The sequence below is a fragment of the Harpia harpyja genome, chromosome 14, assembly GCF_026419915.1.
Source record: "Harpia harpyja isolate bHarHar1 chromosome 14, bHarHar1 primary haplotype, whole genome shotgun sequence".
Lineage (NCBI taxonomy): Eukaryota > Metazoa > Chordata > Aves > Accipitriformes > Accipitridae > Harpia > Harpia harpyja.
The window spans coordinates 14,102,337-14,126,137 of record NC_068953.1 but is presented as its reverse complement, the minus strand read 5'-3'; the positions used below and the strand labels follow the sequence as shown (position 1 = coordinate 14,126,137).

Here is a 23,801-nt window from a genome sequence, read left to right as displayed (position 1 = left end):
CAGAATTATTCCCTCCGGAAGCTTTATCTTACATGATCAAAACTTTTTCCTTTAGCTTTTCGTATTCACACGTAACTCCACATTATTCCTTGGCACAAAAGCTTATTATAGTCTTATATTAATATTTTGTTACCGGAAAACACTATACAGTAGGGCAGCAGTTCCTAGCTTGTTCTGGAGGCTCTATATGTTCCATTGGTTGGGGCTTATCCCATAGTGAGTCCTCTTGTTCACGGTTACTCTACCAACCTGTTCATCAATGTCCATTTCATTTACAACAGCAGCATCCTGTCTTAATATTGGCTATTCTGTCTAACAGAGAAAGTAAGGAACTGCAATGTCTTCTTATCCAAATACATTATTTGTTTTGCTTTAGCACTGATTGTTATTAACTTCTTCCATAAAAAAAGCTCTGCCTGATGTTTAATTTTGCTCAATAAAACCCCACTCTCTAGAGTTTGTGGCCTTCACCTGCCTTGTTCAAAGGAGGCAGCACCTCAGTCCTTGCATAAGTTCCTCCATGAGGACTCAGGGACACCCAGATGCCTTTGGGGCTCCAGATTTTTTTTTTTTTATGGGGCAACTTGCCTTTAAATCCAGCTTGCCAAAGTGAGAATGGGACCAGCAAAGAGACCCTCTGTGTACAGTACCCATTTAGAAAGAGGACTCCCCAAGGCAGAAACATTTTTGCTGTGCCAGGACAGTCAAGGTACTCGTCCTGCCTTTGTCCTGATCCTCTCCTCTTGCCAGTTTGGGAATTAAATTAGTGTTACTCCCTACCCAGTAATGTAACAGGACACAGTGGAGAAATACTGGAGATGGGCTAAATAAAGCTCTACTGCTATCCAGGGGTTAAAGTGAAATAAAATGTTTCATTTGAACATGCCCCAAACTTATTTAACTGCACAATTGAATTGGAACAACCAAAAGCACTGCTTCTGCTGTGTATGCAAAGGAATCTACGTTCTTTATTCTCTAGACATTAACATGGTTACAAAGACTCATTGAAGAAGAAAGCAACTGAGAGGTTCACATTTTGTGCAGCCCTCAGGTCACTTTGCTGCCTCATGACATCCTCACTCTTCCTCTTCTATCTTCTTGCTGTGAAACTCCCGGCTCTTTGCTCGGAGCTTGTTGACCTGCGACTCTGCAATGTCAGCCCGCTCCTCGGCTTCCTCCAGCTCGTGCTGGATCTTGCGGAATTTGGAGAGATTGACATTGGACAGCTCCTCCTGTGTGGGGAGAGGGAGTCGGTGGTGAGGATTCAGGAACTTCTCAGTCAGTGGATGTAGCCCCTGGGTTTGTTTAGTCTGACGTCCTGTATAAAACAGGCTGCAGAATTTCCCTCAGTTCATCACTGACTGCTGCAGGGTGCCCAGAACTCAGCAAGGCCTCATGACACCATAGTAAACGGTGTGGCCAAGACTGTTGTGTCTTGGGAGTTTCTTTCATGCCCCTTTCCTGCTATTCATACTCATCTCAATGAGCGTGCTGCCCCAATGGAAGGTGGCTCCTGCCCATTCTTCGAGCAATACTTACAGCCTCCTCAGCTTGTCTCTTGTAGGATTTCACCTTTATTTGCAGCTTGTCCACCAGATCCTGCAGCCTGAGAATATTCTTACGGTCTTCCTCAGACTAGAGTGGTTGGCAAGCAGGAAAGAGAATGAATTGTTGGTTCTGCATCATGTGAGGTTAACAGTTCCCCTTGGGGATGGTGTGCACAAAATCTGACTTGCTGTGAGAAAACTCTGTCAGCCCAAGGCGGCCTCCTGCCTTACCTGGTAGGTCAGCTCCTTCACCCTCCTCTCGTACTTGCGCACACCCTTCACGGCTTCAGCGCTGCGCTTCTGCTCAGCATCAACCTCCCCTTCCAGCTCCCGCACCTGCAATGAGCACCCCATCCTTGGAGCTTCCCTGGTATCTCTCCAAGGGACATGCTCACTCATGCACAAATAAAAGCCCCACGCACTCTGGCCTCCAGCTTCTGGATTTGCTTCTTGCCTCCCTTCAGGGCCAACTGCTCGGCTTCATCCAGACGAAGCTGCAGGTCCTTCACTGTCTGGTCCAGGTTCTTCTTCATCCTCTCCAGGTGGGCGCTGGTGTCCTGCTCCTTCTTCAGCTCTTCTGCCATCATGGCCGCCTGATGAGAGCAAAAGGTCAAAGCCATTTTCAGGCTGGAGACATCCTGGGGACTATACATCCACCATCAGCAGTGAAAGGAGCCCCCGACTCACATCTGTGATGGCCTTCTTGGCCTTCTCTTCGGCATTGCGGGCTTCCTGGATCGTGTCCTCCATTTCACCCTGAATTTGGGCAATGTCTGTTTCCAGCTTCTTCTTGGTGTTGATCAAGCTGGTGTTCTGTTGAACAACAAAAAATACCGTCCAGTTAGTTCCAAAACAGAACACTTACTTACCTTAGGAATTTACTGTTTAAATTTAAACTTATCATCTCTGTGTCTAATATTAGCATCCTCCTTCAAATGGTGCATCCTGTCAGGTCATACACAGCTAGAGAGCGTAGAGTTCTTTAAATCTTAAGAAGCACTTCTGACTCCTGTTAATGCAATCCTACTCATTTAGCTATAATCCAATTCTTTGTACAAGCCTTTTTATTACAAGAGATGATTTAAGAACTTACAAGGATGAAAAACCTGGTAAGGGAAAAATAAAATGGCTCTTGAGATTTTGAATCTCATGAATCTAACCTGAGTGTGGAGGAGCTGAACTCTCTCACTTGCATCCATCAGTTCCTGCTCAGCCACTTTCCTCGACCGCTCCGTCTGCTCCAGGGCTGCCCGAAGCTCCTCAATTTCAGCCTGCAACAGGTTTGCTCTGCGCTCCACCATGGCCACCTGCTCCTTCAGGTCCTCCTGTGTCCTGAGAGCATCGTCCAGGTGTATCTGGGTATCCTTTAAGAGAGAAAAAAGAAATTCTAAGGAGGCACAGCACTGTTGCACAATGGCAATTACCACCAGTCTAATAATCATTATGTCAGTACAATACCTATATATTTATAGATATAATATGTATTTATATGCGGAATTATTATGTCGGTATATGCACAGTATCTAAGAATGTGAGCAGAGGAGATCAATACATGGTATTGCACACTGTCCCAGGCTGAGTGACAGCCCTGCCTAAATCTAAGGCTGCGCCAGGGGAAGGTAAGCCTGAACTAAAACTCCAGCTGACTGACAAAAGTAGCTTACAAGGTGAAGGAAACTGGACCTTTGTCCCTGCTTGGGGCAGAAGAAAGAACCTTCCCCCATCCTCTGAAGTGCCACTACATAACAGACACGATACTCTGGGCTTGAAAAATGAAGAGCACATGAGTAACTGACAGGACCCAGGAAAAGTCAACCATGTCAAGTTGATCCAGCCACCCACTCGCATTAGAACCAGTGCCACCAGAAAAGCACATAAGGTATTAGCAATGGGAGATTCCTTACTGAGAGGCACCAAAACACCCATTTACCATCCAGACAATTTCTCTAGAGAAGTTTGCTGCCTACAAACAGCTTGCATTCATGGTGTCAGAGAGGCTGCCAAGCCTGGTGAACTCTTCAGATTATCATCTGCTCCTAGTATTCCATGTAGGCTTTAATGATATTGCAACAAGGCAACTTATAACCATCAAAAGAGACTCTATGTCCCTTGGAGCAATGTTAAAAGGATCTGCAGCATGGGTGGTGTTCTCCTCTATCCTCCCAGTCAGGGGGAGGGGTTCAGGAAGGAGGAGACAAATTGAACAGGTGAACGCCTGTCTGTCTAGCTGGTGCCAAATTCAAGGTTTTGGCTTCTATGATTATGGATCTACCTTTGAGAAGCTCGGTCTGTTGGGAGCAGATGGGATTCACCTGACCAAGTGGGGCAAGAGGGTCTTCACCAACAAGCTGGCCAGGGCTTTAAACTAGACTTAACAGGGGAAGAGAATGGAGTTTTGAGTAACAGAGAAGAGCCAGGGGCTGCTGATATATCAGGAAGCAACAGGGAAACATCTGTGAAATGCTCCAAAAGAATTAGAGTTTGTTCCTCTAAAAAGGTGATATGGTCGATGGCCCATCTGAGGTGTCTCTATACCAATGCACGAAGCATGGGTAACGAACAGGAGGAGTTGGAAACCACTGTGCACCTAGAAAGCTGTGATCTAATCGCTGACACTGAAACTTGGTGGGATGAATCACATGACTGGAGTGCTGCAATCAATGGCCATAAACTGTCCAGAAGGCACAGGCAAGGAAGGAGAGGCGGGCAGGTTGCCCTCTATGTAAAAAATGGATTGATTGCACAGAGCTGTCTTTGAAAAACAGTGATGAGCCAGGTTGAGAGCTTATGAGTAAAAATTAGAGGCCAAGCCAACAAAGGAAACCTCGTGGCTGGTGTTTACTGCAGGCCACCTGACCAAGGGGAGCCTGTTGACGAAGTGGTATTACTTCAACTATGGGAATCATCACGCTCGCAGGCTCTGATCCTGCTGGGGGACATCAATCACCCTGACATCTGCTGGAAAAGCAGCACGGCAAGCTGTAAGCAGTCCAGGAGACTCCTGGAGTGCATCAAGGATAGCATCTTCATCCAGAGGATAGACAGCCCAACCGGAGGAGAAGCGTTACTGTACCTGTTGCTTACCAACACAAATGAACTAATCAGAGATGTCAAAACTGATGGCAGCCTGGGCTGCAGTGATCGTGCCCTGGTGGTATTCACAATTGTGAGGGATATGGGCCAGATGAAGAGTAAGGTCAAGACCCTGAATTTTAGGAGAGCGGACTTTCAGTTGTTTGAGGAATTACTGGGTGAGACCCCCTGGGAAACTGCCCTCAGGGCTAAAGGAGCACAAAAGAGTTGGCAGCTCTTTAAGAACATTTTTCTTAGAGTGCAAGAGCTCTCGATTCCCATGTGTAAGCAATCAGGCAAGGAAGGCAGGAGAGCAGCATGGCTGAGTAAGGACCTCCTGGTCAAACTAAAGTGTAAGAAGGAAATGCCTAGGCAGTGGAACCAAAGACATGTATCCTGAGAGTATAGGGATGCTGCCCGGATGTGTAGGGGTAGGATCAGGAAAGCTAAGGCACAGTTGGAGCTGTATTCCTGTTGTATTAAGCTTTGGTGTGGCCTCACCTTGAGTATTGTGTGCAGTTCTGGGTCTCACAATTTAGAAAGGATGTTAAGGGTCTTGAGTGCATCTAGAGGAGGCCAAGAAAGTTGGTGAAAGGGCTGGAAGGCATATCCTCTGAGGAGCGGCTAAGGACACAGGGTTTGTCTAGTTTGGAGAGAAGAATGCTGAGGGGCGACCTCATTGCCCTCTACAGTTTCTTGCGGAGGGGAAGAGAAGAGGGAGGTGCTGATCTCTTGTCCCTGGTACCCAGTGACAGGATGCTGTGGATGCCCCATCGTTGGCAGTGTTCAAGGTCAGGTTGGATGGGGCTTTGAGCAGCCTGATCTACAAAGAGATGTCCTTGCCCCCGGGAGAGGGGCTGGACGGGATGATCTTTGAAGGTCCCCTTCAACCCAAACCATTCTATGATTCAACGATATTAGACAAGCTAGACACCTGTGTGCACATCCTTAGCTTAGCATACCTTGAGCACTGCCTGTGTATTTCTCAGGTTCTTTTGTGCCTCTGCAGCCACGCGGTTGGCATGGCTCAGCTGGATCTCCATTTCATTCAGGTCCCCCTCCATCTTCTTCTTGAGACGCAGGGCTTCATTCCTGCTCCTGATCTCAGCATCCAGGCTGCTCTGCATGGACTCCACAATTCTGAGGTGGTTTCTCTTCATCTGGTCGATCTCCTCATCTTTCTCTGCTATCTTCCTGTCAATCTCAGACTTCACCTGGTTGAGTTCAAGCTGGAGGCGCAGGATCTTCCCCTCTTCATGTTCCAGGGAGGCCTGGACAAGTGGACACAAACATCTATAATGTTGATAAAGCTGCTGCTTGCTTTCTAGGTAATTACAGAATATTTCAGGAAATCTCAGCTGGCTGCACTCTCCAGCCAGAACAGAGCAGGACCAAACATTTTTAGCCACATTTCCCCATTGCTAATATTTTTAGTGCAGATACCAGTGATTATGGGCATGTACCTCAGCTTCCTCCAGCGAGGCTTGGAGTTCAGATTTCTCCTGCTCAATCTGTTTCTTGACTTTCTCCAGCTCATGAATCGCCTTTCCTCCCTCAGCAATCTGCTCCGTGAGGTCGGAAATCTCCTCTGCAAGGAAGGGTGAAAAGTGGCACGGTGAGGCACAGAGCAGAATGGGGAAAGGCCCTGGTGCACCAAGATAACTGGCCCAGACCCATTTAGTGTGGCAGATGATAGACAAGCTTGTGAGAAAGCCCAGCCAGGAGCAGAGGGCCAGGGACTTACGCTGCAAGTTCTTGTTCTCACGCTTCAGCATTTCCAGGTGGTCCAAGGATTCCTCATAGGCATTCTTCATCTTAAACAGTTCCGTGCTGAGAGACCGAGACTCCTTCTGGGAGGCTTCCAGCTCAGCCTGCGTTTCCTCGTACTTCTGCTTCCATTCTGCCAGGATCTGAAGAGAAACGGGACCTCAGCGTGGATGTGGCAATCAGGAGGGGATGCTCTGCCCAGGAACCCCAGGCCCGGAGCCCAAAAGACCTTGTCAAAGTTCTTCTGCTTCTTATCCAGAGCTGCGCAGGCAGCATTCGCTCGCTCCACATCAATCATCAGGTCCTCCACTTCATTCTGCAGCCTCTGCTTTGTCTTTTCCAGGGAAGCACATTTGGCATTCACAGCTTCGACGTGTTCCTCTGCATCCTGCAGGCGCTGTGCCAGCTTCTTCCTGGGAAATGGTAAGCACGGCTCGTGGTTTGAGAGCAAAGGGGAGGGTGTGGTGTGTGGCTGATGGGCCTTTCACAACAGGACGTTTTACCCATTCATTGAGGATGTATCCTATGCACAGACAGTGAAGACCCTCTCCCAGCCAGTTATCGTTTTCCCAGTTCTGATTCCCAGCCTTGAACAACCACTATGCCTTCTGTCTCTACTGTCCACAGGTGAAAACATTCTCTCGGTCAGGGGAATATTTTCCTCTACATTTCCTAAACCACACCCTTTGGAGGATATACTTTACATCAGCCCTTATCCTGCCACAAAGCACAGCTTTAACTTTTTATGACAATATCGCAGTTCTGTCTTCAAATTTCCCTTCTTAGTCTACCCCTTTTTTTGTCTTCCCCACTTTCCCCACATACTTGGCCTCCTCCAGCTCCTCCGTGCGCTGAATAGCGTCCGTCTCGTATTTGGTTCTCCACTGGGCCACTTCACTGTTGGCCTTGGACAGGGCACGCTGCAGCTCCCCCTTGGCTTCCTGCTCCTCCTCATATTGTTCCCGGAGCAAGTCACAGTCGTGGCGAGCAGACTGCAAGGCGTGGGCCAGGGCATTCTTGGCCTAGGTAGAGAGCGAGATTGGGACAAGGAATGGTAATATCCTGGGAAATCTCTTGCAATGAATTAATTTAACACAGTGAACATGACTGCTGGCAGGTTTTAGGTGCTTTTGGTGAAGGACAGATGTAAGTCGGGAGGACAAAATCCACTAATCACACTCCCTGCAGAAATGAGTTTTCTCCCAGTATGCCTGTTCCCACTAGGCAGTTGAAGTCAAGAGTGTTTTCAGTGGCCAGCTGTAGAAAAAGTCATCACCTTTATCTCTTCCTCTAGGTGCCTCTTGAGTTCCTCAATCTGTTGGGTGAAAGCCTGCTTGCCTCTTGACAGCTGAGAAATCAGAGCATCTTTCTCCTCCACCTGGCGTGAATATTCACCTAAGAAGCACACAGAAAGGAAATATTTTTGTTGTCATTCATGACCCAAACAAACTGGTTTAGGACGCTCTCCCCTTCTGTAGCACAGAGGAGGCTCTGTCACCTGATTCTGTCTGCAGACGAGCTCTTTGAGCATTGAGGTCACTGATCATGCGCTGATGCTCTTCTTCCTTTGTCTTAATCTCACTCAGCTGGTCTTCCAGTGTGCGGCACATTTTCTCCAGATTAGCCTGTGAAAATCACAGAGGATGAAAGATTAGTGTCTGGATGCATACTTATTCTGAGCACCACGATTCTCACCAGAAAAATGTCAACAGACATGCAAACTATATACTGCTCATTGGTGTTAGAAGGTTAGAAATACAGTTCCATACAGAGACAGAGAGGTATATTGTAACATGACCATATTTTAAAAAGATATGTTTATTTTCAAGTTGTTTTCAGTATGTTTTTCCATACCTTGGCTTTGGAGACAGACTCCATGTTACTGGCCAAGTCGTCAATCTCCATCTTCAGCTCACTCTTCTCCTTCTCCAGCTTCTGCTTCACTCGTTGCAGGTTGTCGATCTGCTCCCCAAGCTCAGCTGTGCTGTCCGCGTGCTTCTTCCGCAGGGCGGCAGCTGTGGCTTCGTGCTGCAGCGTGGCCTCTTCGAGGTCACGGCGCATCTTCTGAAATTCTGCCTCACGCTTCTTGTTCATATCGATCTGAGCTGCGGTAGCCCCTCCTGCTTCTTCCAGGCGCTCGCTGATCTCCTCTAGCTCCCTCGAGAGGTCAGCCCGATGCTTCTCTGCTTTTGCCCGAGAGGCACGTTCAGCCTCAATTTCCTCCTCCAGTTCCTCAATACGAGCCTGGGGAACATTAGGGGACCCTTCACACCCATGCCCTCCTCCTACCTGACCTGAGACTGGGTGAGAGAGGGGAAGGAACAAAGACTTGCCTGCAGCTCCTTGATCTTCTTCTGTAATTGCATGCCCAGGGCTTGCTCATCCTCAATTTTGCTCTGGATCTGGCTGATTTCAAAGTCTTTCCTTTGGGCAAAGCAAACCGTGTTAGAGCTCAAAGCAAACCATGTTAGAGCTCAAAGCAAAAAGTATACCAGCACAGTGGTCAGGGGCTCCACAACCAGACTTACTTCTTCAGCTTCTCATCCAGCTGCTGCTTATCATTTTCCAAATCCATTATGCTGTCGTGGGCCAGCTTCAGGTCTCCTTCAAGTTTCCTCTTAGCTCTCTCAAGGTCCATGCGCAGTTTCTTCTCTTGCTCCAGGGACCCTTCCAGCTAGGCAGAACAAGACCATCAGTGTTCTACCAGCCAGGTCTAAATCCATACCTGTCCTGTTCTTCTGGAAACCGTGCTTACATCATCCACTTGCTGCTCCAGCTTGGTCTTAGCTTTGGTCAGCGTATTGACTTTGTCCTCTTCTGCCTGCAGGTCATCCAGTGTCTGCTGATGGGCCTCTTGGAGGGCTTTCTTCTCTTTTGTCAGCTTGGCAATGGTCTCGTCCAGGGCTGCCATCTCCTCTGTAAGGTTTTTCACCTACAAATATGAGCAAGTGTCAGAATTTGGTAGAAAACAGGTTCACTGGCGTGGTGACATTTTCACTTTGCATTGTTTTGCCAAGTCTTTCATTTCTCCTTTGGATGCTCAGACAAGGCCCATCTCAAAATTTTCCAAAGCCAAGGTGTCTTACGGTAGCAGGCTCTAACTCCGAGAGTCAGTGATGTCTTGGCCCTTTATGTGACTCCCCATGTGTGTACCTTGTTTTCTGTGGCATGTTTTTCCTTCTCAACCTTGGCTAGTGTTAATTCAAGGTCATCAATGTCTTTCTTCAGCTCTGAACATTCATCCTCCAGTTTTCTCTTCTTGGCTGTCAGCTCAGCATTGATTTCTTCTTCATCCTCAGCCCTCTCAGTCACCTCCTTTACTTTGGCTTCCAGCTGGATTTTGGTTTTGATGAGCTGGTCACATCTTTCCTCAGCATCAGCTAGAGCATCAGCTTCCTGGTGGGAAAATACAGGAAAGCTTATTTAATGCTGAAGGAACAGGTGTGCATCAGTAAGACCTTTTGGGAGATTACTTTTTTGGGAAAAGGTTACTGCGCAATTACATTAAAAATTACAAATTTAGAATATGTTTTTAATCAGGTTTATTTTTTTCTGACCTTTTTCGTCATCAGATACTGTGTCTAGCTCCATTCCGTTTTACCTTGCTTATTTCAGGTATGTCGGTGGGTTACTTGGATTTAATCGATGTTTTCCTTTTCTCCTTTGGAAAGTGATTGTATTTTATAACATGTCATATTCAAATTTATGTGGAAGTATTGAGAAAGGTAAATAATTCTACCAGTGAGAAAATATTTGAAGCTCCCATTCATGATTTATACCCAGCCAATACAGTCAGTGGAGGTTAGAACAAGATTCATCTTTCCCTGAAATGGACACTTCAACTCAAGGGTATTGCCTAAATGTTGCCTGAGTTTCTGAGAGGCCAAATGGCATTGTAGACAAGCGTACAAGGCTGGCACTTGTGTGGTAGGGCGTAATGGGCATCTGCATCTTCTGGGAGCAGTAGCTACAGGAGCTCAGGTGAGATATGCCATAAGAAATGGCGCTAGACTCTTCATTTTGACCACTGAATTAAGGCAGAGTAGCTGGTCAATTGAATCACTGTCCCTACTCCCCTAAATACACTGCAGTGACTATAACGAGGCTTTATGTCATGAACTCACATGGAGACACGTACATGTAGGCATTAAGACTAAAAAGTCATTCTTTAGCTTAATCTCCACTTTGTAATAGTGAGACTGAGTGGGGAAAGAATGTGGCCTGAATTTTACCTCTAGTTACATGGTATTCAGCTTTAAATATTTTGTAAGGCAGTTCTGTGTGCAGTGTGAGAGTTCTGTAGTATGAGAGAAGAGTTAGATCTTATTTACTCATTTCCCCTATAACAAACAAACAAACAAACAAACGAAGTAGAATAACGTTACTCACAGCCTGCACTTGGAGCTGCAGATCGTTTTTCTCCTGCACCAGTTTCACCATTTTCTCCTCCAGCTCCTTCCTCTTTGCCTCAGACTTTGCAAGCTCTTCTTTGGTTTTCTCAAACTCTTCCTTCATGTTGGCCATCTCCTTCTCAGATTCTGCACTCTTCAGCAAGGGCTTGATCTTGAAGAACAGCTTCATCCAGGGCCAGTGCTTGACATTCATGAATGCACGAACATTATACTGGATGCAAAAGATGGACTCCCTGAAGCATAATTAAAATGACCATTGAATATTTTCAGTATGACAAGTGCCAACACTTTCCCCAAGTACAGTGACTTTGTATGAGGAATGCCTACCTCCTCTCCACCATTCTCCGGTACTCCACTCTCATCAGGAAGCCCCTGCACCTGGCCTGTGTGCGGGTGATGAGCTGTGCCAGCTTCTCATCCCTCATCTCCTCCAGGAGTCCCAGCAGCCCAGCTTTGAAGAACACCTTGCGAAAGGGAATGTTGCAGCACATCACTGTCACGTAGAGCAAAGCACAGGCATGCAGTGAGTGAGTCAAGGAGGGTTTGTACCTTGGTGTGGCCAAATTTGTACTGGGTGTGGTCCACATCGATTGACCCAAGAAGCTTCTCAGAAGCCTTCTTGCTATCAATGAACTGTCCCTCTGGGATAGCACTGGCATTAAGCACCTTGTATCTGTGGAATGAGAGGAAATATGAATGAAGGCAGTCTCGGGTCATAAGTCAACACTGTTTATTGAGACTAACCACAGTCTTTGCAGCAGAATGAGGCTGAGAAAGTTGGAATTTCATCCCTTGTTTAGAGACACAGTTACATTGAAGTCCTAATCTGATAACAAAATTAAGGAAACTTTTACTGTCTTCAGGTGATCAGTCATAGATGAAAAGAGGACACTGACCTCCAGCCATTTCAGTCCGATGCCTTTTTCACTTAAACTATGCTGTAGAAAGTCGCTAGAGAGGAACATTGCTACTTTGTGTATAGGAGGAAAGCATCTTCCCCTGAAACTTGCAGCTGATACAATGGCCAAAGCACTCTATCTGAGTTTGTAATTTTTGTCTGAGAATGTGTTGTACCCACATCCCAATTTGCATTTTTTAATCTTGTAAGCATTGGCTTGGGTAGCCCTATTGTGCTTCCATATTCAGAGACACTGGCAAAGTTTGGCTGTTTGATGAACAGCAGTCAGTGAGGACACCTGACTTATCTCTTCATTTTATAGCTCTTACCTCTGTTTGAAGTCAGCATAGAGGACTCTGCTGGGGAAACCTTTCCTGCAAATTCTGATGCCTTCTAGCACGCCGTTACACCGCAGCTGGTGAAGTACCAGTTCATGCTCCATGGCACCTAGCAATTCAGAGCATAAATGAATACCACAGTCTCCAGCGCAGATGGGCATGGCTGTATTAGAGGAAGTTCTCTTTCTGCTTGAGAATCTTACCAGGTGTTTTTGTTTCATTTGGGATGATGCAACGGACAAAATGGGGGTGAGTGCTCCGTAGATTGGTCATCAGCTTGTTTAGGTTCTCCTGTGGGATCATGTGTAGCAGCTTAGTTAAAAAAAATTTACTTCTGTACATTCTGTATGTAGATGTCAAGGAAATAATAGAATGAATCTTAGGAGGAATAAGCTTTCAAATTCAAAATTAATTTTAAAAAAATCTTCTATATTCTTAAGTATTCTCATTAAAAGAAATTTTAAAATTCTGCACCTTAGTCTGGAGGAAATAAAAGACTACTCTATAAAAATTTTAACAACAGCTTGTATAGGATTTATATTTATATTACATCCCAGATTCTGAAAAATGTTTATCAGATAGAATCTAAGTGAACTTTTAAAAGAAATTCAGGGGGTCATCTGAAGACTGCTTGAAACAAATCCCAAATATGAACAGATAATTACTAGGAAAAGACAGTGAATAACTTCTTCTCACTTCATACTTATTATTCTTTCATTATAAAACCAAGGTCAGGAGAAATACAGGAGTTTAGATAGCTCAGATTTGACCCTATGTTCATGTCACTTGACAGATAATGAGATTCACACTTTACCCGGAAAAGAGCCGAGACTGTCTGGAAAGAAGAACCCTTCTTCTTGCCACCCTTCTTTCCACCACCAGCGCCACCACCACTAGTCTCTTCAAAAACAAAAAGAGTTTTTTAATATTATCTTTTTTGTTGCATCTTTACATATCATAAATGGTGGGAGAAAAGAGTTTTAGAAAACTAACCTGTTTCTGCTCCACCATAGGAGGCAAAGAGTAAAGCCAATGTCTTCACAGATGACTTCTGGTACAACCCAATGACAGTTTCATTCAAGGGATCCTTGTTTTTCTCCAGCCAGCCAGTGATGTTGTAGTCCACCGTGCCAGCATAGTGCACCAGGGAGAAGTGGGCCTCAGCCTTGCCTTTGGCAGGCTTGGGCTTCTGGAAGTTGCTGGACTTGCCCAGGTGCTGGTCATAGAGCTTGTTCTTGAAAGAGGTGTCAGTTGCCTTGGGGAACATGCACTCCTCTTCCAGGATGGAGAAGATGCCCATGGGCTGGAATACAGTACAATAAAGAAGAGAGAATGCCTGTAGAATAATATGATCATGGCTTGGACTTAAACGGAATACAGTAAAAGACGGGAAGCTGAGAAAGAAACTAATACCCTTGCCATGACGAAAATTTCTTTCTAAAGAGTGAGTTTAAAAGATTCACCTGCTTGACTCACACTATGACACAGTGATTCAGGAATGTTTTATATACCGAAAAACATGTTAAAAAATCAGGAGGAGAAAGATCATATTTAAAAATATCTTTTACAAATGTGTCCATTGTATATTTATTTCAGTTTTTATACTTTTAATCAACTCCCTAAATTATACAGAACTACAAGAAATCTCTTTCAGGTTCTTGCACTGAGAGGTCAGGCACTGACTGTATTGGCCTGTATTTACTTTGCTATGAATCATCTAGAAGAAAATGTATTGTCCAGATAACTTTATTCCAGAACCTTAAGAGAATTTATTTTACTTTGAGAGCTGCTCTGTGTTTTTTGAAAAAAATATCCTTTAATCAAGCAAGCAGAGATACCTTCCACCTATGGAAGGTGTATGAGGAATGACTTCCATAGTTATCTGTGGACTTTGTAATATCTCTAACGCATAATAAGCAATAATACAGATCAAGAGATATTTCAACAACTAAAACTGAATGCATTAAACTAACTATGAAAGAGACCTTTTTTTAAAATAGCATTTAACCATTTTCAGTTTAAAATAATGAGTTCCTGAAAATACAAGACAGTTTGAATTAAAAATTTACCTTCTCAATGAGCTCAATGCAGGCAGCCAGGTCCATCCCAAAGTCAATGAATGTCCATTCAATTCCTTCCTTCTTGTACTCCTCCTGCTCCAGCACGAACATGTGGTGGTTGAAGAACTGTTGCAGTTTCTCATTGGTGAAGTTGATGCATAGCTGCTCCAGGCTGTTGAACTTCCCAGTGGAAAAAAATAACCAAACAACAACCACCCATTGTCAACATGCACAGTTTTTGATCACGCTCAACCCTTTATAAATCTCCCCAGTTAAAACACAACTGTATTATCAGGACTGCACCATAGCAGGACCTATATGCACCTCCCCAAAGAAATACCCACATAATGAAAATGGAACTTTTTCCAGAGCAGGTATTCCTAGTGAATCTTCTAAAATTCATAAAGTACTTTGGCATTTCTTTGTTCAGCAAAAAAGATGTATGCACTGGTCTCCAATTTTAAACACTTGATAGCTCTGATTAAACACTTATCTATTGATTCCTTGGTCCTTTAAACAATATACACATCTTTAACCTTTTATATGTTTGTCAATAGGTCTCCAAATCTTAATTCTGCTCTAGAAACTCTTACGTAAAATTATTGTAGCTATGTTGGGTTTTTTTAATCATTAACATTAAGCTCAAACTGTTAAAATATTACAACATATAAAATTCTATTTGCTACTTCTATACAAACAACATAGTTCTGTTCTTGTACTGATGAAACTTCTGAGGATTTTGCTCTATGCTACAAAAGAAAATGAAGTATTTTTTTCCAGAAAATTGCAAATGATTGGCATGCTAAACCTTCAGAAGAATACTACTTGGAAGTCCTTTGATACAGTGATCTCTCCTTGCAAGAGCAGTCCTCAAACCTGGAATCCTTACATCAAAGATCTCGAAGCCAGCAATGTCCAGGACACCAATGAAGTACTGTCTGGGCTGCTTCGTATCCAGCTGTTGGTTGATGCGAACAACCATCCACAGGAACATCTTCTCATAGACAGCCTTTGCCAGAGCACCCACTGCATTGTTCACCTAAAATAAAGAAGAATTCAGCAGAAGAAAAATAATATTTGGAGCAAACGGTAAGTGATACAAGCCGGAGGTTCCCAGTCACCAGCTGGTTTTTACCTGCTGCACAGTTTGACCCTTGGTCACATATTCATTCCCAACCTTGACTCGGGGGTAGCAGAGGGCCTTGAGCAGGTCTGCTGAGTTCAGACCCATCAAGTAGGCGGCCTTGTCAGCAACTAAGTAGAAGGACAAGGAGATAGAAGAATTAAGACTAACAAGACATGCAGCATTTTGAGTGATGAACCCTCTCCAGAGCAACTGCAATATTGAACGTCCTTGTGATCAAATTCTGCTTACTGGGTTTCAGAGGAAGCACGACAGTTATTAAAACAAAGATCACCTTTGTTTTGAAAGCTTTTCAGAGCAGTACTCCTAAATGCAGTTTGTCTCTTTAAAAATCACAGAAGCATTTAGAAACAATGTATTTATCAAAAATTCATCCTGAAAGCCGAAGTTCGTCACTTCAATCCAGAGCTTATTGGCACCTATAAGTGAGGCAACAAAACACCAAAGTGTTAGCAGGTTGGCCACCTGAGTGAAATCCAAAACATACACTTAGGCACTTGGACTACCTGTATTTTTTTTGCAGCAGCTATAACCCTAAAGGGGAATGCATTCCAAAATTAGAGGTAACAGTTAAGAAGTCCCCTTTCTGGAGACATATTGTTATAGTCATAGCAGAAAGGCAGGCATATTCATTTATTCAGGATCAAAACCAAAAAATTCAGTCCTGAAGCTGGCCATCTGAGAGCATTCTTTGGAAGAAGTAGACAGGGCTTAGTATTTTAAACCATGTATGCATTACATAACATTTAAGTGATTAAGTAGTCAGCTGTGAAGTAGAAATCTAAGTCAGTTCTTCCCTAGCATAGTGTAACTATGCTTCACTTAGACCCACAGTTATGGGTTTGAATCTCCAAAGGAGAAGAAAGAAATTGAAGGCAAGCTCCCTTTTACCTGGGAAAAAGTTTTAAATAACATGTGATTAATGAAGGGGAAGTTCTAATACCAAATTTAATGCCTCCATTTTCTTTAAAAAGCAACCAGAAATATATTTTCTGAAAAATATTTCTCTTCTTAGTGGGTATTTAATATAAGCACACTGATCAGGCTGTTCTATCTAGAACTGTGGTAGCCCAGAAGAGAATTATGGACACATATGCAATTTATACTTCAGATAAAGATTAGGTAATAATTGAAAAAAGGGTATATTTTGGATGGCAGTTTCATACCTATATACTAGCTCACCTAAACACTTTTTTACACATTTCCACTGTTCTCTTTCTCCATCTTCGAAAGACTGAATTATTATTGCTACTTCTATTTCTAACAGCTCAACCACAGACTTTGCTAATACCTTCTGTTCCATCTGGCTCTGCCTGTTCCTCTCGTTGTTTTTGCTTGAACTTCAGGTTGCCATAGTGCATGACAGCTCCTGTCAGCTTGTAAATGGCTGTTTTTTCATCAGCAGTGAAGCCCAGGATGTCAATGGCACTCTGCAATAAGAACAATAAAATAACAGCTTTGTCTGGGAGAGATGACAATAGGTACAACATTTTTAATTGTTACTTACATCTGTAGCCATCAGCTCCTCCTGGTCATTAATGCTGGCAACAGTGATCTCACCTTGACTCACAAAGTGGTAGTCATATGGGTTGGTGGTAATGAGAAGCATGTCTGAAAGTAAGAAGAGGGGACATGCAGGCTTAGTTTAGTCAAGCAACTGATAATGTGAGTTGATGTTCAGTAATATCCATCTAAGTTAGTCATTCTTCCTACCTATTAGCTCTGGCTTCTTGTTGGACATGATCTGATAAAATATGTGGTAGCTTCTTTCTGCTTTGAGCTGGAAAGTGACTCTGGACTTCTCCAGCAGGTCTAGAGGAAAAACTTAATTAAAACCAAGAAGAAACAGCAAAGAAGAAAGTAGGGAGAAGATGGGAAGAAAACCAGGGAAGGCAGGATAGATGGCTGGGTGAAAAGGTATTGTATGGGTAGATGGGTGAATGGATGGATTGTGAACAGTTCAGGAAAGTGTCTTACACGTTTCAATATCGGCAGAAGCTAGTTTTCCTGTGGCACTGAAGTGAATTCTAATGAATTTGCCCTTTGAAGAAATAAAAGTGTCTTAAGATTTACATCATAAGAATATATCTGAAATGAAGTTTTGCCATTTACTCCACTGGGCACAAGATTTCTACTTAGAGACATTTTCTTAAGAATCAGCTATATGTCTACCATTGACATAAAGTAGTGTTTTACATTTTTGACCATGGAAATAAACAGTGGCACAGCTGTATAGTTTATGGATGCTGAATGTACAAATGGGAAGGAATGGGTGGATTTTGTTAGCCAAACTCTTCTAACTATATCCTGCATACAGAGAGCAGCCACCTTAATGATATGGAAATAGCCATTTAACTACTTCAGCTGCTTAAATCTGTCTTGTTATCAAAAAAGCCATTTCACTTTCGATTAATTAAATTTGACATAAAGCGAACATATTATTCAAGTAGAAAGTCTCTCTCCCTCCCCCCCGTTTCCTTCTCTCTTTCATTATTTCTCTCTCCTTCTTTCATTTTGCTTTTTCTTTATCTCTCTCTTTCTCTCTTTCTTTCCCATCTTTCCTAACCTCCCTCTCTTTCTTCCGGGCATTCTGTCTGTCTGTCTGTCTTTTACCAAACAAACAGAAATATAAGTAAAAATGACCAAAACTATCATTTAACACTGCAATACATTATAGGAGAAAGAGCATGTGATCTGTTATTTTCATTTGCATCTCAGTGCAAAGCAGAACTCATTTTTTTCATGGAATCACTATTTTTGAAATCTGGAGAATTACCTTTAGGATAAGTAGTAAAGTCATGATAACAAAATTCAGTCTTACTCTTGAAAAAACAATGGCTGAACAACAGAAAAGAATGACTGCCAGACACTCCTGTTTGCTATTTTTCAGGAATCATTTGGTTAAGCAACTTACAAAGCGTGAGGAATTGTCATTCCTCACGGTCTTGGCGTTTCCAAAGGCCTCCAGCAGCGGGTTGGCACTGATGATTTGATCCTCAAGCGTTCCCTGCAGGACAATAATTGTTGCTCGTTATCCTTTCCAAAAATCATGTCAGGAACAGAGAAAAGCATTGATTCCAGCCACTATCTATTAATTTACCTGCATTTTGCCTGACTGCTCCTCTTTCTTCTTATCGCCGCTCGCTGCAATTGTTGCAAAGTACTGGATGACACGCTTTGTGTTCACAGTCTTCCCTGCACCAGATTCTCCGCTGTCAAACCAAAGACAGAAGCAGAGAGCATGTGGTCAGGCAGGAGGTCCCCTGGCAAGGGGCAGCCCAGCGGGGACCTGAGCAGAGAGTGTACATACGTGATCAGGATCGACTGGTTCTCACGATCTGTGAAAGAAGCAGAAATACAGTACTTAAAACCCAATGAACAACAAAGAAAGAATGAAACATAGTCAGGTAAGTTTAATGTTTTCAACTCCATGGTGTCAGCTTGACTTAAAAAAACAACCAACCAACCAACCAAACTAAAAGACCTCCAGAACACCTCACTGAGTGTAGGGGTGTCTTTAATTTAAAATAGTAGAAACAATGGTGTGAAGAGAGTAAAACACACAATAGTATGTATGCATCAGAACCATGAAAGCTTTGGAACAGTCTCCTCATAGCACTGAGACAGAGTTTCCCTTCAGAGAATTTCATGGTACAATCCCTCTGACACAGATATAGCCACTCACCAGTCAGCATGAACTGATAGGCATTGTCAGAGATGGAGAAGATGTGTGGAGGGGCCTCCTGGCGCTTCTTGCCTCGGTAGGCCAACACCACCTCCGGGTTGTACACCGGCAGCCACTTGTAGGGGTTGACAGTGACGCAGAAGAGACCCGAGTAGGTCTGCGAGGAAGGGAGATAGCACATTGGCATCCACTTAGCCTGGCAGAGCAGTTCCTCCTAGCTACTGTCTGGTTTCAGCTGGGATAGAGTTACCTGTCCTCCTAGTAGCTGGTGCGGTGCTATGTTTTGAGTTCAGTATGCAAAGAATGTTGATAACACTGATGTTTTCAGTTGTTGCTCAGTAGTGTTTAGACTAAAGTCAAGGATTTTTCAGCTTCTCATGCCCAGCCAGCGAGAAAGCTGGAGGGGCACAAGAAGTTGGCACAGGACACAGCCAGGGCACCTGACCCAAACTGGCCAACGGTGCATTCCATACCATGTGATGTCCCATCTAGTATAGGAACTGGGAAGGGAGGGTGGGGAATCGCCACGTGGGGACTAGCTGGGTGTCGGTCGGTGGGTGGTGAGCAATTGCACTGTGCATCATTTGTACATTCCAATCCTGTCATTATTGCTGTTGTCATTTTATTAGTGTTATCATTATCATTATTAGTTTCTTCTTTTCTGTTCTATTAAACCTTTCTTATCTCAACCCACGGGTTTTGCTTCTTTTCCCGATTTTCTCCCCCATCCCACTGGGTGGGGGGCAGTGAGTGAGCGGCTGCATGGTGTTTAGTTGCTGGCTGGGGTTAAACCACGACAGCTACGCAGAGGAAGACTGCTGCTGCTACTTACGTAGATCATCCAGGCTGCATAACGCTCTTTGAGGTTGTACAGCACAGCAGGTTCGTGGAGGTGGGTCATCATGGCCATGTCCTCGATTTTATCGTACTTGGGAGGGTTCATGGAGAAGATTTGATCTTCCTTCACGGTCAGGGTCTGTCAGAGCAAAGAAAGGTGCATGCACGTCAGCTAAGAGCCCAGAGTGGGAATTAAATGCTGTTTGTAAATCTTGCATTTTACCCACCTCTCCACCTTCAGTCTTGACGGTGACCTTCCCTGATTCTTTGCTCTGGATTGTCCCTTTTACAAAGGATTCCTTAGGATGCACCACAAAGACAGATGTCTTGGCATCGAAAGGCTTGTTCTGGGCCTCAATTCTCTCCTTTTCTGACTTTCGGAGGTAAGGAGCTGCCTCTCCAAAGATGGCCATCTCAGAGTCTGATGACATGCCTGCAGTTTACAGAGGGGCTCGTCAGCAGAGAACACTGTGGAAGAGCAGATATGTTGCTCAAATATGTGAAAAAGTAAGCACTTGTTAGTAGAAGAAAAGATGGGAAAAGAAATACACTATATTAATATTATTCATAAGTTTTTTGAAAGTAATTACATATTTTTGCATTGGTGTGATTCAACATTTATGGAAAATGTGAAAATTATATTTTGGGAGATCGTTTGGCTTAGGGTCCACTGCACTGAAATCACATTTGGAATAATCCATAGCCACTTAGTAGTCAAGTATTTAGGCGCTGTACTGTGGAGTTAAGAACCTCAAAATTCCTTTCAGCTGCTTAGGCACTCTTTTAAAATTCACTTGGAATTATTATAATGCAGTTTCTTCCCAAGTGATACTAATTCAGAAAGCTCAGAAAGCTCATACACCACTGTCTTGAATGACACAGAGAAGTCGAGCATCTTAATGGGTCAGTTTCAGTCTCTAAAACATTTGCATCATTGTATTAAGGATACCATTATTTGCTAATGTTAGTGAGTTCTTGAATCCAGGCATAAATGGCTACAATGTCTGTCAAAAGAAGAGTAATGCTGTTCCAAAACACACTGACATAGCTCCATTTCTATTATTTTCTTCTGCTTTTTAAAAATTAGTATAATTTTAGAGGAAAACAAAGTTAAATACAAAGATTCAAAGCTCAACTCAGGAATTTAAAAAATAAGGAATTTTAAAGCCAGTATTAATTTCTCCAAAAAATTACTTTGTTGTTTTGTTTTTTCCCCAGAAAACAACATCAAGCAGCTGAGGAAAACATTTATTTATTTCTATCCTGTATAGAGGTAGGTACCTAGTATTTATACAACCTTTAATATTGTGTGGTATTTGTACTAAGAAAGAGTAACATGATAATTCTTTATTTGTCCCTGCAGGAACAGGTGGTGGCTTACAGAGGAGGAGGGCTGCAGCTTCCATTTTTTTGTGAGGTAGAGAACAGGCAGAGCAGTAAGGGGAACAAATGACAGCTTTGCGTTTTACAGAGATGACAAGCAGAGCTTTGTTGCTCGTATTACAGCTCGTCCTACTCTTACTTCTTTGGTGTTTTTGAGACATATTTTGGACAAAATAACACATTAATTCACATGCTCTGAGACAAAATATTGAATTTTGCACTTTTTCCTGCCGTGCTCATCTTGGTCCAGCTCTACTGCTGCGACAGCAAAGATGGGAAGCCAGCACAGCTCGCTCCCTGCTAGGTTAGTTAAGCAGAAGTGAAGAACTTCCACATGGAGATTTTCTGGTCTGCCATCTGTGGTCAAGTCTTCAAACACAGCCACTTAAAGATTGGACCAGATGATCTTTTGAGGTGCCTTCTAACCTGGGCTGTTCTATGATTCTACAGTTCACTTGAAAACCTTACCAGCCTTGGGCACCACCCTCCACCTTCTACTGTGACCACACTGGGTTTGAATATATAGTGTGCAACAGTGGCCATTCATTCAGCCGTACAAAAATCCCACCCAAAAGGATCTTTCTATGCCCTCTAAGAATTAATAAATCAGCTTCTTACCTCTCGTGACACCAGATGGGTGGCTTGCAGGCTGGCAGCTGGTCAGTACTGTAAAACAGAAGTGGCAACTCCCTACTTGCTGCTGCACAGAAATCCAGAGTGAAAATGTGCAGGTGCCCTGAAAGCAGATTTAAAACCTGAGTTGAGAAATTGAGTCCTCTCCTGGAAATGAGCACTGGAGGCAGCAGGAACGCTGTGGCACATAAGGGCACCATCCTTTTCCTGCAAGCCTGCAGACCCCATACACTTACCTTGAAGCTTTCCGTGGAGACAGGGCAGACTTGTCACAGGGACATTTTATACGATCTAGTCTGCAAGATGCTACAGATGCCTGCTCTTTCTTCGGTCAAAAAATTTTTGGCAAACCTTCTTTGGCAAAGCATTGTCTGGCAAACTGAACTAAGGGCATAATTGTCATTTGACATGACTAGATATAATTAGAAAATTTTGATGTCTTACTGACTATATGAATACATCTCCTATAAATAATTTGACAAGGGTGTTAAGGAGGGAATCTGGACTAGTCAAGGCACTTAGAGAACTTGGATGCAGGACTTATGGATTCTATTGCTGGCTTTCCCACCGACTCACTGTATGACCCAGGGTGGATTGCTTGGTATGTCTGTGCTGCAGTTATCCCAGCTGTACAATGGGGATGACAACATTTATCTTCCCCATGTGATGGTGTGAAGCTTATAAGAAATGCCTAAGAGCAATACATTAAGCAGGCCACTAAGAGGGAAATAAATATTACTAAAAGTGTTTTGCGGTTATGTTGGTATAATTCTGAAAGTAAAGGAGTAATCTGGGTCCTTCAGTGTGATAGCACTGAAACCTGAGTGTCACAGACATGGCAAGATGACTGGCCAAGAGACAAAGATTTGTTCACAGCAATAGGAGGCTGGCATCTAGCTGAACTACTGGGTTGGAGTCTCAGAGAGAGATGTGAGGTCAATTCTGATGTATGAAGAGCATACATACACTCGTGCACAGGTACCCATCTCTACACTTGAAATAGTAAAAAAGTGGGAGATTCCCCAAGAAGTATTGTTATAAGCCTGTGCATGAATTCGTGCTAAGGGAGATGTTGTATGGCATGCCGTGATTTCTGCTATGTGTCGGTGCATCTGAACAACAGATCCTCCTTCCTTTTCCTGATGATGTTTTAATTCATCAGAAAGAACCCATACTGGCAATTCAGGAAAGGATCTCAGTTCTTTCTTATGTCTTTTTTCCAAGTCAGACCTGTCAATCTGTATCATAAATAAAGCAAATTGCTGCGGTAAAGATTTGGGCCTGTAGAAATCTATGTCATTCAAATGTTCATACCTCTTTTCAACAAGGAGTGGTTACAGGTCATTATAACGTCTATGTATCAACCAAGTTTTTTCCATTCCTGCAGAAATTTCTGCTCCTGTAGAATTCCAGAGCCTTCCCACCATCCCACAGCTCAGCTCACACATCCAGAAGACAACCTAAATAAAAAGACTTTCAGTCTTCAGTTTATTCATCAATACACAGCACTTCTTTCCAATTCCTCTAACATAAACAAACCAGTCTCAGCTAAAGCCTGTCTCCCATATGCATGCTCCCACTGTCAAATTCACCAGCTGGGAAAAAAGCAAAGACCCCTTCAGCCCTTTCCTACCCACAACTCCCAGTAACTATAATCTTGCACATTTACACATTCACACAGTTCCTGCAACAAAAGTTATCAACAAGTTGTTGCCTACATCAGAGCACTAGAGGTGGTAGACAGTCCTGATACTCTGAGAAAGGGGGATTTGCTGGTAGTTCTGAAGAGTGACTCATCTAGTTTTAGAGAAAGGGCACTGTTACTTGAGCTGCTTTAAATGCTGTCAGATCTAAACACTCTTCTCCTGGTCATTGGCATTTTGGTTATTGAAAGAGGTCAGGGACACAGGGACAAGGTTAGAAAAATGATGCGTGGGATCCAAGGTAATATCCAGCATTAGGCACTACCATGTTTATGAAGAGCTTGTTCCAAGGAGGGCTCTGACATTGCAGCATCCACATTTT

General features: G+C 43.6%; 1 protein-coding gene across 1 annotated transcript; it reads right to left on the bottom strand.

Moving 5' to 3' along the window:
- Positions 1-936: 936 nt before the first annotated feature.
- Positions 937-21,825, bottom strand: LOC128150599 (myosin heavy chain, skeletal muscle, adult-like). The gene is made up of 39 exons (XM_052806935.1): positions 21,762-21,825; positions 19,988-20,228; positions 19,756-19,899; positions 18,924-19,080; positions 18,549-18,576; positions 18,339-18,450; positions 18,153-18,245; positions 17,216-17,279; positions 16,952-17,050; positions 16,746-16,849; positions 16,530-16,668; positions 15,230-15,348; positions 14,984-15,133; positions 14,104-14,274; positions 13,028-13,337; positions 12,849-12,934; positions 12,238-12,325; positions 12,026-12,143; positions 11,348-11,471; positions 11,126-11,262; positions 10,776-11,031; positions 9,540-9,782; positions 9,142-9,318; positions 8,915-9,060; positions 8,720-8,810; positions 8,241-8,630; positions 7,885-8,011; positions 7,663-7,781; positions 7,212-7,408; positions 6,616-6,799; positions 6,364-6,529; positions 6,083-6,207; positions 5,582-5,890; positions 2,708-2,911; positions 2,235-2,360; positions 1,970-2,140; positions 1,779-1,883; positions 1,540-1,635; positions 937-1,232 (listed from the first exon to the last, which is right to left on the bottom strand). The coding sequence occupies exons 2-39, from the start codon at positions 20,189-20,191 to the stop codon at positions 1,077-1,079; spliced, it is 5,835 nt and encodes a 1,944-aa protein (XP_052662895.1). The 5' UTR covers positions 20,192-20,228; positions 21,762-21,825; the 3' UTR covers positions 937-1,076.
- Between the last annotated feature and the right edge of the window lie 1,976 nt (positions 21,826-23,801).

Coding starts and splice junctions, on each gene's coding strand:
- LOC128150599 (XM_052806935.1), bottom strand. CDS start 20,191: ATGTCATCAGACTCTGAGATGGCCATCTTTGGAGAGGCAGCTCCTTAC. Junction 12,326..12,848: donor CAGTCTCGGCTCTTTTCCGG/GTAAAGTGTGAA, acceptor ATGATCCCACAG/GAGAACCTAAACAAGCTGAT. Junction 1,233..1,539: donor AGAGACAAGCTGAGGAGGCT/GTAAGTATTGCT, acceptor CTCCCCACACAG/GAGGAGCTGTCCAATGTCAA.